Raw genomic sequence first — 16,292 nt, 5'->3', positions numbered from 1 at the left:
TCAGTCCAAGCCCATTACTGCATTGGACTGATACATGTCTCTGCACTGCGTATCTTTCATCAATGAATATAACTAAACACAATTAATGGCGCCGTCAAATCCTCTTGCGAACTGGGAGCGACTTGGGGACAGTTTTTACAGGAAAGTTACCGTGTATGACGCTATCTTTGACGAGGATGTGGACTTGGACAACTACATTGTCGCCGGCGCGCCATATGGAGGAGCTATTGGTACGTTACAAGCGTGATTTTAATCTATCTCGATGGCTGATGAGATGCATAGCCCTTCATCGGGACGAAAGCAAGCCGTACATGTTTCGCGATGCTCATACGGCTAGATCAAGCATTGACATCTATTCGTGCTCTGGAAAGCACATAAATCGCATCAATGTAAGCTTCCTGCCATATAATCAGGCAAAGCTAAAAGCTGCGATGTTGATGTATTCATGCTAATCTTGTAGTGGGAACATGGGACGGTTCGAGGGCTCGGCTGGTCCGAAAAAGAAGAGTTGCTTGTAATCACAGAAGATGGAACAGTTCGCAGATATTTCGGCTTGTATGGTGACTTTACGTCGTTTTCTCTAGGAAACGTGAGTCAGTATAAGTATATAACAGAGCCATGAATGCTAACCTTATCTGGCAGGGAGCTGAAGAATATGGCGTAAGAGCATGCAAGTTCTGGAACAACGGCTTTGTCGCTCTGCTCTCAAATAACCAACTGATTGCTGTCTCAAACTATGACGAGCCGCGACCTAAGCTGCTAGCGCCGTGTCCGGAAGGAGAAGTTTCTTCTTGGTCTTTGATTCCGCCACCATATACTCTTTCTCGTTCAGTGGAGGTGCTACTGGCAGTCGACAAGACTATATTTTTGATTGATTCCACAGAAGCAGAAGACAAAGTGCTTCAGAATGGACCTTTCAAACATGCAAGCGTGTCGCCTACTGGTCGATTCGTGGCCCTTTACACCGCCGAGGGTCAGGTCTGGGTAGTGAGTAGTGATTTTCAGAGTAAACACACCGAATATGACCCGCAATCTCGAGTGACTCCTCGTACCGTCGACTGGTGTGGTGATGACGCTGTTGTCATTGCATGGGAGGATGAGATACATCTCATTGGTCCCAATGGCGCTGCTGCTAAGTAAGTCATCTTCTTTGATTTCACTGTCTGCACAAACTTACCATGTGAAGGTATTACTACGACGGCACTGTGCATGTGATACCCGAGTGTGATGGAGTCCGATTGATTACGAATGATAACTGCGAGTTCTTACACAAAGTTACAGGTAAGTGGAGCACGATTTGCGGCATAGCGACGGCTAACAACTAGGCTCGGCACAGATGTCACTGAAGCCATCTTCAGGCTTGGTTCCACCAGCCCAGCTTCGGTCCTTCTGGATTCGGTAGATCTCTTGGAGAAAAAGTCGCCCAAGGCTGATGAAAACATACAACGCATTCGCTCCAGTTTACCAGAAGCGGTAGATACTTGTGTCAAGGCTGCGGGTCATGAATTTGATGTCTACTGGCAGAAGAGGCTACTGAAAGCTGCTTCCTATGGGAAGTCTGTCTTGGATCTGTACAACAGCGATGAGTTCGTCGAAATGACGGAGAAACTTCGAGTGCTGAAAGCAGTGAGGGACTACCAAATAGGGCTGTCTATTTCTTATGAGCAATATCTGCGACTCACACCGGAGAAACTCATCGAACGCCTGGTTAACCGACATGAATATCTGCTTTCCATCCGAATATCCGAATATCTCCAGATTCCAGCGGACAAGATCTATGTTCACTGGGCCAGCCAGAAGGTCAAGGTATCCACAGTCGACGACGAAGCCGTGTGCAAACTCATTGTGCAGAAATTGGAAGGCAAGCCCGGAATATCCTTCGAGCAGATTGCTCAAGCTGCATACGACGAAGGACGCGCTCATCTGGCCACGCAGCTTCTGAACCACGAACCCCGGGGTGGTAAGCAAGTTCCGCTGCTGCTGAGAATGGAAGAAGACGAAGTCGCCCTGGACAAGGCGATCGAGAGTGGAGATGATGATCTTGTCATCTATGTACTTTTGCACTTGAAGAGCAAACTCCCTCTCGCTAGCTTCTTTAGGATGATCAACACCCGACCCATCGCCTCGGCATTGGTCGAAGCGAATGCTCGAGGGGATGATACAGAGTTGCTGAAAGATCTATTCTACCAGGATGACCGCCCTATCGACGGTTCAAATGTCCTCCTATCGGAGGCACTGAATGCGACAGACTTGCCACATAAAACTGAGAAGCTCCTTCTCGCATCTAAGCTATTATCGGATTCTAAGGATGCAACTGCGGTTCTACAGCAGAAACTGCTCTCTGAAGCGTCACAATTACTCAAGGTCCAAGAGGCTTTGGACAAAGACATTGCAGATCGCTCAGAGTTTGTCGGCCTCAGCTTAAATGATACTATCTACAGACTGATCAAATCGGGCTACGGAAAACGAGCGCAGAAGATTCAGAGCGAGTTCAGGATGCCGGACAAGACTTATTGGTGGTTGCGATTAAGAGCCCTGGTCGCTAAGAGAGACTGGGGTGAATTGGAAGAGATGGCCAAGAAGAAATCCCCGATTGGATGGGCGGTGAGTAAAACACTACCCACGTCCTGATATTTCATTAAACACATACTCACATACAGCGTGATAGCCTTTCTATAATGAAGTTCTAGGTGCTGGCAACACCAAGCTTGCTTCGCTTTTTATTCCGAAATGCACCAATCTGCCCGTCGACGAGAGGATTGAAATGTGGGTGAAATGTGGAATGATCGTAAAAGCAGGAGAGGAAGCCCACAGAGCAAAAGACGTCAATACTCTTGAACTCCTTCGGGCGAAAGCTTCGGGACCAGCCGTTGCTGAAATTGAGCGAATGATCAATCAGCTCAGACCAAGGAGATAGCTGACTCGAGATATTCATTGTCTTATTCCATCGAATTTCTCAAGTAATGTCATCATCAACGTCGATGTCGGCGTGATTATCTGCCACAGGGTTCTGCGTGACCTTCACCGGCTTCGATGTCCGCTTTTTGGTTTCCGGCGCACCAGAATCATCAACCATAGCATCATCGAGATGGCTATCGTCATCCCGCTCTTGAAGAGCTTCGAACATGGACCCAGATACATTGCGATTTAAAGATTCCCAATCAGACTGAACGACACATGTCAGCGTTAGCATTCTTACAAAATAGACAAGGAATCTTCATACCCTGCGTGCTTTGACATTTTTAGCCCGCGAGACACTCTTAGCTACCTTCTTCTCCAGCCGAGAGTAGACAATTTCAGCTCTTTCAGCGCCCTTCTGCTGTCTCAGGCGCTGTGCTCTTGTTTTGACTTTGGCCTTTGATTTTTTCGACACCCCAGCACTGGCGCGTTCATTCAGAACAGATTCTCGCTGTATGACAGTGTTTTCGGCTCGTGGCAGTGAAGTCAACGACTTGTCGACGTCGAGACTTGGGGAAGCCGCCCGCCGAGCAGCGCGAGAATGTATCGACTTGGCTATAATCCACAGTGATGTTAGCATCAAATAGCACATTCCCTCTTAGATCCTTCGTAGATAACTTACGTCTCGCTTTGGCCATTTTGTGTTTATGATACTCGAAATGAGAAATGGAAAAAAAAAGTCAGGGTAAAAGTTGTTGATGTGGGTGGAGAAGCCGCTTATCGATAGAAGAAAAGTTCTGGTGACCGACAGAGACCGCAACCGCAGCCCGCGGCTTCTTTTACAAAGGCTGACGCGAGTTGGCGTAAGACCATCCTTGTCCCATACAGATGCAACACACCTTCTTCGCCTTCCCTTCTCACTTGATGCTCCCAACGCCTCTATGCTGTCGTTCTTCTTCTCTTCTGGTTAGCCATGAATGCTCGAAGAGGGGGATTCGACATCCTCACTCAGAGTCCTTTACATAAACCTCAAAATAGCCAGCATGAGACGTTTCTGCACCGGTTGCAGAGTAATAATAACACTCTGACCTACGGAGTTGCGGCTGGCCTTTTGGCTTATTTTGTCTTAAATTACTTCGGAGTTGCGCCGATTTCGATACCACGAGCTTTGTGGAACCTCATAGTCTATTTGACACCGTCTCGAATAGTTGTTGCCCTGGATTCGAAGACATCGAAACTAGATTCAACTGACAAGGACCTTCTTTCCATGAACTTTCAAGCGAAGAGCGAAGCAATGCAACGTATCCTTGGACTCGATAACTCCTCCCTCTCCTCCTTCCTTCCTTGTTCTACGACCTTTTCAGGATTCGGCACGGCGTTACTTGGCGCTAAGGATAATCTGCCCCCGGGGCTCGGAAACTGGGACAATTCATGCTATCAAAATAGCATCATTCAGGGTCTAGCATCTCTGCGCTCGCTTGCGGAGTTCTTGGAGCGCAACATTCGCACATTAGGGGATAAAGGATCCTTTTCGACTCATCAGGCTCTTAAAGGCGTCATCGAGCGGTTAAACAATGCTGATAATCATGATCAGCGGCTGTGGATTCCAGCGGAGCTCAAATCGATGAGCAGTTGGCAACAGCAGGATGCGCAGGAATATTTTTCCAAAGTTGTGGGTCAGGTCGATCACGAGGTGCAGCAGGCTACGAAACGCCGGACGAGGAATTTGGGGTTGAAAATGGCAGGGCCAGTCGAGAACATCATCGGAGCGGAATCTTCACATACGGATGCGGATGGCGCAGACGTTTCATCCCCTCGTGCAACTGCACGGCACCCGACTCGCAATCCTCTGGAGGGCCTTCTTGCGCAAAGAGTAGGGTGCATGAAATGCGGCTGGACCGAAGGTCTTTCCCTCATTCCGTTCAACTGCCTTACGGTGCCACTTGGAGGGCAACAAGAATACGACGTACGGCAATGCCTTGATCAGTACATGCACCTCGAGCCCATTGAAGGTGTGGAATGTGCAAAGTGCACCCTTTTACGCGCCAAGGATCAGCTAGAAAATCTTCTTAAACAGATCGAAGAAGACATGAAGCTGCCAGATACACCTGACTCCTCAAAAGTGTCAGGCGCACTCAGGACCTCAGCTGAAGAGCGATTGCGGGCTGTTGAGAAAGCGCTAGAAGAGGATGATTTTGCGGAAAAGACCTTGTCGAAGAAGTGTCATATTCCGTCCAAGAACCGCGTCACGTCGACCAAATCAAGACAGGCGGTAATCGCGAGGACGCCGAAATGCCTTGTGATACATATCAACCGAAGCATGTTTGATGAGAATACAGGGATGCTCAGGAAGAATTATGCTGCCGTCAGATTCCCCAATGTACTTGACTTGAACGAATGGTGTCTGGGGACAAAGTCCTCCAGTTGGGGTGAGATGGACACCGAAAGATGGGGTACCGACCCTAAGGAGTCTATGCTCCCTGAAGCTGGGTCGGCTTCCGATGTCTCCGGCCGCTTTTTCGAGTTGCGGGCCGTGGTGACGCACTATGGCCGCCACGAAAATGGGCATTATATCTGCTACAGGAAATACCCGTCAGATCTCTTCCCGGTCCACGTTCCAGACACCGTGCTGGAGGCGGATGGCGAGAAGGACAAAGCTGAACGGTGGTTCCGATTGAGTGACGACGATGTACAAATGGTCAGTGAGGCAAGCGTGATGTCTCAGGGTGGCGCTTTCATGCTGTTTTACGAAGCCGTTGATCGGCAACGCTCAGAATATACTCAGACGGAGGGAACATACGCAGTGGAGGACGAGAAGCTCGAGTCCGTCTGCAATTCCGCAACATCAAACGATATGTCTACGACGTCTACGATCACCGACGGTTCTCCTGATACGTCCCCGGCGACAAGCGTGTCCGCTGCAGACAGATTCGATGTGCCCCTTGACAAGCTTCAGCTTCTGGCTGATGATTATGCGATTTCACTGGGCAAATCTTCTCTTGAGGTAATGCCTTAACTGCGGCCTAAACCACCTTCCGAATTGTGTATACTGTTTATAATGATACCCCAACTGTGCATGTTTTAGGCGTTCGGATGGTCGCTCTTTTGTTCCTAGCTTTGTTTTCAAAGCGAAACTTGTTCTAGTATATTCAAAAACCTATCAAAATAAGACCAAGTAATACCATATCATATATGTGTCACTGAAAAAACTTTGGATTCTTGTCAGAATATAAATAGATTTAACCATGTGCAAAAAGTTATTCCGATGCGGGGAATCGAACCCCGAGCTGCTGTGTGAGAGACAGCGATGTTAGCCATTACACCACATCGGATTGTGATGTTGAGACTCGACAAACTATGCTCTATGGCTGCATCGACTATTCGACTTTATTGACCACAGCATTCTGACATCTTCGTCTAGATACAGTTTGATATGTAGTCTGCTAAAACCTAGAGGGCACCAGCATAGAACTTAGCTCAGTATGTGCAACAAGATGCGACAAGATATAAACATGAGAACCCCAACCTAGGCACCCGCTAAAACAGTAACACCGCCTCGAACGCCTTGAACCCACCCGAAGAAAGATAATGCAACAAAAGTGTAATCAAAAGACCCCAGCCCGAGTCATAACATCATGAAATTGCTCCAGCGTAACCCCGGCATTCACCCCGGCACCACCATTCGCCTCAAGAATCATATCCTTGAGCAACTCATCACCAAGGTTATCCTCTTTTAACTCGCGCGCGATGCGCCTCAGATGGCCCAATGTAATCGGTCCATCTGTTCCTTTCGTGAAGAGCTGGAACGCCGCATCCACCTCGGCGGACATCGCCTCATCAGACCGCGACCTCAATTTCGCCGCCGCGACGGACACAAACGGCGCATACGGGACGAAGCCGGTATTCGTTGGATCAACGGCGGAGAGGATCGAGTGGAGCTCGCCCGAGTCGGAGGGAGGGAGACCTAGCGCTCTTTTGTGCTGCGTCAATACCGCGTCCACGCTGGGTTCATAGACGAATTGGGGGAGGGACCTACACGAGCGCTTTGCGCACGTCCTCGCGGGGAATGACGCCTTCTTTTTCATTGGGAAATTCGTCGGCTGTGGTTGAGAAGAGGTGGAAGACTTCTTTGATCTCGCTTTCTTCTTCGGCGCTGATGTCGTTTTCTTTGGCGAGTTTGGATTGGCGTGCTTTCTTTGAGGCTGATGAGGTGGCGGGGGCGCTGCGCTTCTTGGGGGGCTGAAGGGAAGATGAATTAGTGGCGCTGATGATGAAAAAGAGAGAAGAAAAGTGTGCACTTACCATGTCGCAGGGTTGAAATGCAGAGTATGGCGCAGTTGACCTGGAGATGTTGTCGTCAAAGGAAGAGATGCGGGTGCGGAGAAGGAATGCTCTCCGAGTGGTCCATGGGCGATAGCTTCGCGATAAGATCTACAGAGTTGCTACCAAGCGCTCTCTTCAGGGATTCATGGGATTCTTTCCAGCAATTGCGGTTTTGGGTTGAATAATCAAAGGATTTTTGCATGATAAGATTAGCAATCTAGACACATGCCAATATGATAGTATCTGATCGAACATGACGGAATCCCTCGTGACGGGAGATCGGCTGACGTGATCCAATTGATGCCTGTATTTCCTACAACTTTTGTCGCAGATGCAGCAGGTCAATCACATCAGATCTTTTAACAAAACATAAGTTATTTTCTTTTTATTGATCCTTTCTTGGAATACAGGCCTGTGTTGTCAGGTAAGGGGCCTTCATTTGATTCGACTGGACTCGTTCCTGCCTCATCCACGTCAAGATGGATGTAGAGCTCTTTGTCTATGACCTCTCCAAGGTATGATTATCTGTAAAGTACTTTTTTTTGTGTATACTAATGTGACCTGTAGGGTCTCGCAAGGATGGTATGGCTTTACCGCACATTCCCAGACCCAGTAGGGGTTGTTCTAACATATTGTAGTATTCGTTGGCATTGACTGGAACTTATATGGATGCCATATACCACACCTCTATTGTACTCAATGGTGTCGAGTACTACTTTGGCCAGGGGATTCAAACATCCGTCCCTGGCAGTACACATCACGGACAGCCAATGGAGAAGTTGCTTCTCGGGAAAACCGAGCTCCCCATCGACGTGGTCGAAGAGTATATCCAGTCGCTTGCGTCGATTTATACGCCAGAGGTATGGCACTCTTGCACATCATCGCATTAGGCATAGGCTAAAGCATCACCGACAGTCGTATGACCTCTTCCTGCACAATTGCAACAATTTCACACAGGATCTTGCGATGTTCCTGGTCGGAAAGGGCATCCCAGAACACATTCAAAACTTGCCTCAGACATTCTTGAGTACCCCCTTTGGGCAGATGATGAAGCCGCAGATTGAACAGGCCTTGCGCGGTGTGACGCAGGCTGCAGTGCCAGCTCCTCAGCCGCTTGCCAGGGCACCAGTCACAGCTGCAGCGCCAGCGCCCCCTGGCACTGTACGACAGGTCAGCAACGTCAGCCAGCTCGAGGAACAGCTCGAATCAGCGGTCAAATCGTGTGCTGTCATCTTCTTCACCTCAGCGACATGTCCACCCTGCAAGGTCGTCTATCCTACCTACGATGAACTGGCGGAGGAGGCAGGCGACAAGGCCGTCCTCATCAAGGTCGACATCAGCGCCGCCTACGACGTCAGCATGAAGTACGGGGTACGAGCGACCCCGACTTTCATGACATTCCTCAAGGGCAACAAACTCGACGAATGGAGCGGTGCCGACCCGGCCAAGCTGCGCGGCAACGTGCGTCTACTCATCGAGATGGCCCATCCCACCCATCGTCATCGCCAACTCCGTCTCCCCAGCTTCCAGCGGCATCTATCCAACTTTGTCATGTACAAGAAGGTCCCTCCGCTAGACAAACTGGTCCAGAAACTCCACCCGCACCACGAAGACCCGCGTGTCAAGTCCATGATCGCCTTCATCACCGCCCGCTCATCATCAACCACCCCCACCAACCCAGCAGCAGACGTCGCCGTTCCCGACGCCCTCCCAACCTTCGCCTCCTACCTCCAATCCACCTTCCACGCCCTCCCTCCAGCAAACCACTTCGCGCTCGTCGACCTCGCCCGCCTCCTCTTCCTCGACACAAGGGTATCAAGCTTCTTCGCCGAAGAACCCAACCACACCACCCTCCTCTCCCTCCTCTCCCCCTCCACAAACCTCTCCTCCTGCCCCTACAACCTCCGCATCGTCATGCTCCAGCTCATCTGCAACCTCTTCAGCTCCCCGCTCTACCTAGACCATCTCACCACAATCACCGCCAACAACAACAACCTCCACACCACAGTCCTAACTCTCACGACCTCCTCCCTCCTAGACCCGCACCCAAACCTCCGCACCGTCGCCGCCTCCCTAGCCTACAACCTCTCCGCCGCGAACCACAACGCGCGCTTCGCCGGCCTCCCCGATAAGCTCACCGAGGAGGAACAGGTGGAGCTCACCGCATCGCTGGCTGAAGCGATCGCCCAGGAAGCGGAGAGCGCGGAGGCGCTGCATGGGCTCTTGTTTGCGCTGGGGCTACTGGTCTACGAGGCGCCGGCGGATGGGGCGGTTGTTGATATTTGCCGGGCGATGGGGATTGCGGAGACGGTGAGGGCCAAGGGGGAGATGTCGGTTTTTGTGAAGGAGGGGTTGATGAGGGAGGTTGGTGGGGAGTTGCTTGGGGAGGGGCTGTAGAGTATCTACTCCATAGATTTTTCTGATTGTAGGATATAATACAATAATGATTAGAGCACTTGTTACTTGTTCAGGTCAATGTTACACTGGATTGTATTCATCTAGACTACATTACTCTCACTACTTGCATGGAAAAGATTACCCATATGCAACTGAATTAATAGTATTTGCAATGCTATGCTACCATATGTGGTGCATGCTATGCTAGCGGATGTGCTTCAAATCCGACCAGAACACAAAAGCAACGCAAGAGCTGTGATGTAACAGGCTCGGGGTATGAGGCGCCAGAACAGGACGTGACCAAAGTACAAAACTGGGTATCTAAACACAGGATATCAACCGCTAAATACAAGGTGGGACAGATGGTCCCATGCTCGCTGATGATGAAGAAAAGAATAAGCCCGAAATATCGAGAGGACAGAGCGCCGGCTATGCCCACCAACGCCATCGCGACAACGCATAAGAACAGTCAGAAAAGGGAAAAAAGAAAAAAAAAAGAATATGATGGAAAAGGAGGCAGATAAGCCCAGGTCGGGAAGATTCGAGATGGCCGTCACGTCTGGACAGCGACAGCGACAGCATCATCTCCGGTGAGTCATTGTTATTAGGTACGATGACTTGATGGAAAGCGCCTGGCACAATGGCGGTGAGATCGTGAAGATTGATAGGCTGATCCGTGGCGCAAGAAACCCCTGTCAGTGTTGCAGAGGATAAGCAGGCGAGAGAAGGAAAACAAGGCGGGGACTGGCCAGGAGGAGGAGGGGGATGACCAGTTGGTTTATTTTTTTGATTTTGGTTGCAATGCGCCGTCAGCGAGGGGAAATTATGTAATCAGGCCGCCCGTCTCGGGCAGCAAATCACGGCGCATCCAGTCGGGCTTGGAATTCCGCACGCCTGCGTCGGCGCAAAGCCTCACCAACCAACCAAGTCGCCGCATGAGACCCTGAGTGATGCACGTGCATAACCTCTCTCGCGTCATCGCCAGAGACTCGCGCTTTGCTCATCCTTTCCAGAATGGTTCAGAGCAGGTGCCTTGTCATCAGCATCTGACAGCAGGCAGATGCCATCATTTGCTGCGGTGATTCGAGGAATAGGAGCCCCCGATAGCTGTTGAAGGAGGTTCAAAATGGGAAAATCAAGAAGAATCGAAAGCGCTATGCAGTGGCGATGCAGCTGACATGCCAGAACTCCGGAGACCGTTTGAAACAAGTTGTGAAGAAAAAGACGTGGGGTGGACGAAAGTGCGAGCAGCGGGGGTATCACAGTATCATGCCGATTATGGTGTAACAAAAGTAAGAAAGATGCGATGACAACACCCCAATGCTCTAAGAACGACTGGAAATGGTCCTGACGAATGTCGCGCGTCTCTTCTTGTCCGAGAAAGTTCTGCGCTTCTTGCTCTTTGTGTTCTCCTTTTCTGTCGCAGCCATCTGAGCTACACGAAGAGCTTGCTGGGCGCGCGCATGTGCTTGAACTTGAGCCAGGAAACGGGCACGATGAGCTTCTTCTTCAACAGCAGCGCGCACCATCTGGATCTGTTGTTCGGTGGTCAAGGAATGAGCGCCCATGGCTGGTTCCTGAGCAGCTGATTCCTCTTCAATAGCCGACTCCGAGGAGGAAGCAGGGCCACTAGAGAACAGTAGGTCCTCGTCTGAGAGGTAAGCAGTGGCAGTGGATCCCTCCGAGTCTGAGTTCAGCAGACTGGGGCGCTTGGGCCAAGAGGGGAAAGCGCAGGCGCTGCTCATTCCAAGTACATCAGAGAAGGAGGTCTTGCGGGGATGAATATCGAGTAGAGTGTCGTTGTCCAGAGATGGGGGAGGGGCTCTAGGAGCCTCCGAGTCGAAGGAGTTGAAGTAGCCATCGCCCATAAAGCTGTCAGTGATAGCGGAAACATGATTGATGAGGGTCGGGCTGGCTTCGCTCGGAGTGGACCTGATACTGGACTGGTTGTGACTGAAAGCGAGGCAGGGATACATTGTTCCGGTGTGTGTGGAGTGTCTCCTCTGGATCTTGGTAGAACTGGAACAGGTGTGATACCAAGGAGAAGGTGTCGCGTTGGAAGCAGTCGAAGAGGTAGAAGTATGTGGGAGTGTGTAAGAGTATGGAGAGTGGAGAGGAGATGGTGAAATCAAAAGGATAAATACTCCTTTGACAAGAGTGAATGGTGTGTTGTTACTGCTGATCGGAAGGTGGCAGCAGTGAATGGGTATCTGGGTATATCTATATAGATAGATGGCCAGATCGATGATCGGGGAAGTCTGGACTCCCTTGCATATCCCAACAGATAAGGCGTCGCGGGGGTTGGAAAATAATAATAAATAAAAAAAAACAAAAAATGCTTGGGCTCCACCACTCTGCAGTCAAAAATACCACAAAGGTGCAGAAAATCGGGGTGTATAGGTATTTTCTTATTCCTGATTTAAAACTGCCGCCCGAAGATCCAACGATCAAGAGCTGAAAGGGGGGTGAGTGACAACAGTCTGCGACCACAGCGATCAGGCGGAAGGGGCGCTCCGTATGTATGCAACAGATGGTTGGATGTGAGAAGGAGATGGTATGAGTCGAAGGCCTTAAGTGTAGCAGTAGTATACGGGTCGTCGAAATTGATCAGTCCAGTTTGATATGGATGTGGAAGGATAATGCGAACCCATATTAGGTACTTCGTTCTTTGGGATGTGAAGCTGTTTGACAGAGAGTAGAACAATCTGACAGCAGAGATCCTGGTGCAGTGGGCGTGGATCTATCTTTTTCTATTTCTTCTGGCCTTTGTTCGTTGCATTTATTTAATTTCTTTCACCCGAATATTTTATTTTCTATTTTTTTTTTTAATTCTTTATTTCCCTCTTTTTATTTATTTATTTCTTTCTTTTCGCCGGACCGCGGGCCGGGGAAGATCGGATTGGGGGCGGGCGTGGGGAAGAAGGGATAAATCATAAATAATGGAAGGAACGGGTAGCAAGAAAATAAAACAAATAAAATAAAATAAATGATTATTCTTTTTGAGGAAATTCCCGGAGGAATAATCCCCCCCAAAATCAGAGGTAAAGTATTATTTCCCATTATGGATATTATTATCGTCAGTGCCGAAATAGAACCCCGTGCAATCTGACCGACTCTATTTCGGCGTCTGACAACTATCATATAGACGAGCTTCAGATGTAACATCACTTTTTTCAAGACAAGAGTAAGACAGGCCCCCATTATGACTGTCGTTTCATCCGACAAATTTATCTGGGTTTTGTTCAAATCCTGCTGTGAAGGCTGATTGATACCTAGTAATGCTCAACATGGTCGCCACTTCTCTGGCGGTCGATTCGAACACATCATTGCTCGCCAGTCACCACATGCTCCGTATCAAACCGGAAGAGTAAAAAAAGTAAAAGAAAGCCACCTTCTACCTCGCGACAGTCAAACCACTTCCTTCTGACAACCAAAGCGCCTGTATTTCTTGCGGTCAACACCCTGAAAGCTGATTGCTGTATTCAAGCTCAAACAGAAATGTGCGCAGTCGAATCACACAACAAGATGATAGCTCGATTTTCACCGCTCCTGTGGTTTGATCCATTCCTCGCAGCGGATGCACGATGCCACAGAGGTACGTACAGTGTACGTACAGCGGGCGGATGCAACTCCGCAAGTTCTTACGGGAGTATATACATGTCGACGGTCCAGCCAGATAGCAACCTGCAAACGTTGCGTGTAGATAGGTGGATGTCGAGTGTTTAGGCCCTTATCTGTGTGTTGTTTCCTGGCCATTCTCTCTGGCGGTCAGGGCGACAAACAGCAAGCCTGGGAAATGATTGATTTTTGCATCCTGATTGTTGAAGACTTGAACTCTCTGCCCAAGGTTATTTGCGTTGGCTCCTGAATACTGATCGTAGCTCCCACATAACAAGCTAGAAAAAGAAAAGAATACCTCCCTGCCCCTAAAGCGCGGTAAATTGCGCGGCATCCGCGGTGGAGACCCGGCTAATTGTTAAGACCTGGTACGCATGCGTCCTTATTTCGGTCCTTATTTTACGCTTTCTTCAGTCGCATCTCGCGGTCGCGGTAAAATTCATTTTGCCATGCCCATGACCATAAGATCAGCCAAATCCTCCTTTTGTCCTCAACTCGAGTACAAAGAATCGCAATCTCTTCGAAGTGAACTGTGATCATCAGCAGATTGCTTCTTTATTTTGAGATGTGCTCCCACCCGAGGTAGTGAGGCACCCCCACGAAAGAGCGACTGGTGGTACCTCGGAGTTCGAACACATGATAGCTAAGTAACCCAGACCATGGGACGGGGGCGCGGAGCTCTTTGTTCGGCTCCAACGCGTTCAAATCCATTAATTAGGTTATTGAACCGTGTCTTTGTCTTCAACCCACCCCCGCTAAAATCCATGTCCAGCCCTCTGAAGTAACCTAGGATAAATGAGAAGCCCATGAATACGGGGAAGTAACCTCGTTGCTAGATTGTAGTATTCCATCTGTGAGGCCCAGGCAATTCTGTCGCATCCAACGGTCCCCGACCCGCTCCTCCGGAAATGTCCCCGTCTTGGGGCAGCACTAAGTTACACTACTAGGCAACCAGGATGAGGCGTATGAAACTTCTTCAGATTGGATTTTCCCGTGACTTCAGCCGAGCTTGTGACTCGTGGAATTATTCCCATGGTACCTAGGTGGCTGGACGGAAAAATGAAGGGCGACTCCCTCGGCAGGTAATCCTCCGTCTGCTCCTACCGACCAGGAAATACGGTTTTGTTCTTTGTCCATCGAGATGAAGGCGACTTCTATCTAGGTTATTTACTACAAACAGAAGGAAAGTATGAATCCTTTGTGTCGCAAGTCAAGTATTTTCCTCCGCACCAGCTCCCCAGACTAGAAATGCAAGTACTCCGTACTACCAAGAGCCAGGTATAGGTGGCTGTCATATATTTGAGCAATGTCACAAGCAACGAGGAATCACATCAAGATGACACATGTCAGATGGAGTGGCACTCAGACGAGACCCGTGAAGATGGTCAACCGCTCCCTGACGAGTACGGATATAGGCCCCTGATTCACTCTTAACATGAGTTCAGGATGTTCAAGGCGTGAGCTCATGTTAGGAACGGTCCAAAGGATTCAGAGCGATTCCGCTTCTCAGCTACTAGCCTTGTGTTGGTGATCACTATGTGTACCCGACGGGACCTCTCGCATACCTAGGTACCGCCACCGACACCCAAATCTGAGAACCATCCAGCCGGGTACGCCTTAGGGCAGAGGACACTACTAGGTAGATAGATAGCACGGGTTATTTTGTAGAGAGTCCAAAGTTCTGTGTTACATTCCCAATCAAGCAATTAACTTAGGATCGCAATTACCCGACCGGGAAAGGTGTATCAGTGTCCACCCAGTACTTTTATCGACCCGACGATATGGACGAGCCATCAAAATTTGTGATTTCAAATTCTACTCCACAGGTACTTCAAACATCTGAAGAATATGACAGCTACAGCTTATTTCGACGCTGTAAAGAGACCAAAGTACTCTCGATGTATCATCTGTCAGTATCAACTACCAGGGTGTGCATCGTACTCAAGTATCCCGAGGTCCAGGATCCCAAAAGTCTAGACCCAGACATCGAATCTACCTATCGATCATGAGCAATCAAAGCAAAAGGACATTGGAAGACTAGCACCCAATCACCGTGCTTCAGCCATCGCGGAATTTCTTCCACATAGCCGGGGGGAGCCACATCGACGATCGCACCCGTCCAGGCGGATACCTATTACCTCTATCATACTAGTCAACAGTAGTTTACTTAGAGCGGGAGTGATAATTAAAAAATAGGGCTAAAGGATCGTTCCGTTGCTTTGTCTCTGTCCTGGTCTTCCGCTAGGCATCACACCAGACCCAATAATTAGACATTGCGATCAATCAACTTTTGGAAAAAGTACTCCTTGGGAAAGGGACAGGGGGAACGGGATGGGCCGCGGAAGACCGGGAAAAGGCCGTGCCAGAGTCCCAGCTTCCAGGAGACAGGGCCTGGGATTGCGGAGATTGGTGTCTGATGGACACTTTGACAGGATTTACAATAGTGTAGGTCCAACCGTCCAAGCTATGAAAGAGGGTGATGGGAGGAGCGCATCCCGGATCAAGGGATGACTACTCATACTACTATTGTCGAATGCTGCCTCCGACCGTGGGAATGCATTGACCAAGGCAAATATATATGTGTCTGTCCTGGATATGGCAGCTTCCCCAATTCGGTCAATAAAGGAGACGGTCTATAAGAACAGAAAGGTCCTGTGGTCCTGCGTCTTCACAAGTTCTTTCTAGAAGGGGAATATGTGCATTGGATTCAAGGTATGTTGCATCTCAGGTTTATTGATCGATAAACTGTTTGATAACGAGTCCATTCCCCTCCCATGTTCAGTGACTCCTTCATTCCATTACCCGTAGGCCAAAGCCACTGATTGTTTTGAGTGCAGGTACTTCTGTACTACTAACTAGAAATATTGATACCTTGATGGATTGATTGATCGTAGATTATCAAGGGCGCTGCTTGCAGACGCAGCACCCCAGCATTCCGGGGTCATCATCCAATCCTCCCCGATTCCAGATCGCAAAGATCAGATTCGTAGGCCCATGATGCCGGATTCGACCCTGCAGTTCCGCCCACTTACAGCTCTTCATGCAATGCATGTATT

General features: G+C 49.4%; 6 protein-coding genes and 1 non-coding gene across 7 annotated transcripts; 3 read left to right on the top strand and 4 right to left on the bottom strand.

Annotated features, from left to right (window-relative positions):
* Window positions 1-85: 85 nt before the first annotated feature.
* On the top strand, window positions 86-2,917 carry vp16 (tethering complex subunit VPS16; the record flags this gene model as incomplete). Its single annotated transcript, XM_043266991.1, has 7 exons — window positions 86-230; window positions 283-389; window positions 461-589; window positions 643-1,136; window positions 1,187-1,281; window positions 1,337-2,604; window positions 2,669-2,917. The coding sequence occupies 7 exons, from the start codon at window positions 86-88 to the stop codon at window positions 2,915-2,917; spliced, it is 2,487 nt and encodes an 828-aa protein (XP_043122926.1).
* A 39-nt stretch (window positions 2,918-2,956) lies between these two features.
* Window positions 2,957-3,596, bottom strand: Aspvir_003741 (Alb1 domain-containing protein; the record flags this gene model as incomplete). The annotated part of the gene is made up of 3 exons (XM_043266990.1): window positions 2,957-3,166; window positions 3,224-3,513; window positions 3,581-3,596. The coding sequence occupies 3 exons, from the start codon at window positions 3,594-3,596 to the stop codon at window positions 2,957-2,959; spliced, it is 516 nt and encodes a 171-aa protein (XP_043122925.1).
* Window positions 3,597-3,871: 275 nt separating this feature from the next.
* Window positions 3,872-5,914, top strand: Aspvir_003740 (ubiquitin-specific protease UBP1; the record flags this gene model as incomplete). Its single annotated transcript, XM_043266989.1, has 1 exon — window positions 3,872-5,914. One exon carries the CDS (start codon window positions 3,872-3,874, stop codon window positions 5,912-5,914), a length of 2,043 nt encoding a protein of 680 aa, XP_043122924.1.
* Window positions 5,915-6,158: 244 nt separating this feature from the next.
* On the bottom strand, window positions 6,159-6,230 carry Aspvir_003739. The gene has a single exon. It is a non-coding gene; the product is annotated as a tRNA-Glu (tRNA).
* Window positions 6,231-6,503: 273 nt separating this feature from the next.
* Aspvir_003738 (EF-hand superfamily Ca2+-modulated protein) lies at window positions 6,504-7,203 on the bottom strand (the record flags this gene model as incomplete). The annotated part of the gene is made up of 3 exons (XM_043266988.1): window positions 6,504-6,870; window positions 6,935-7,137; window positions 7,201-7,203. The coding sequence occupies 3 exons, from the start codon at window positions 7,201-7,203 to the stop codon at window positions 6,504-6,506; spliced, it is 573 nt and encodes a 190-aa protein (XP_043122923.1).
* Window positions 7,204-7,700: 497 nt separating this feature from the next.
* On the top strand, window positions 7,701-9,618 carry Aspvir_003737 (bifunctional C97 family peptidase/thioredoxin family protein; the record flags this gene model as incomplete). The annotated part of the gene is made up of 3 exons (XM_043266987.1): window positions 7,701-7,736; window positions 7,860-8,081; window positions 8,137-9,618. 3 exons carry the CDS (start codon window positions 7,701-7,703, stop codon window positions 9,616-9,618), a joined length of 1,740 nt encoding a protein of 579 aa, XP_043122922.1.
* Window positions 9,619-10,943: 1,325 nt separating this feature from the next.
* Aspvir_003736 (uncharacterized protein) lies at window positions 10,944-11,594 on the bottom strand (the record flags this gene model as incomplete). Its single annotated transcript, XM_043266986.1, has 1 exon — window positions 10,944-11,594. The coding sequence occupies one exon, from the start codon at window positions 11,592-11,594 to the stop codon at window positions 10,944-10,946; it is 651 nt and encodes a 216-aa protein (XP_043122921.1).
* Between the last annotated feature and the right edge of the window lie 4,698 nt (window positions 11,595-16,292).

The sequence above is a fragment of the Aspergillus viridinutans genome, assembly GCF_018404265.1.
Source record: "Aspergillus viridinutans IFM 47045 DNA, scaffold_2, whole genome shotgun sequence".
In the NCBI taxonomy this organism is placed as follows: domain Eukaryota; kingdom Fungi; phylum Ascomycota; class Eurotiomycetes; order Eurotiales; family Aspergillaceae; genus Aspergillus; species Aspergillus viridinutans.
Note: the sequence above shows the minus strand (reverse complement) of the source record. Positions and strands in the feature narration are given on the sequence as shown.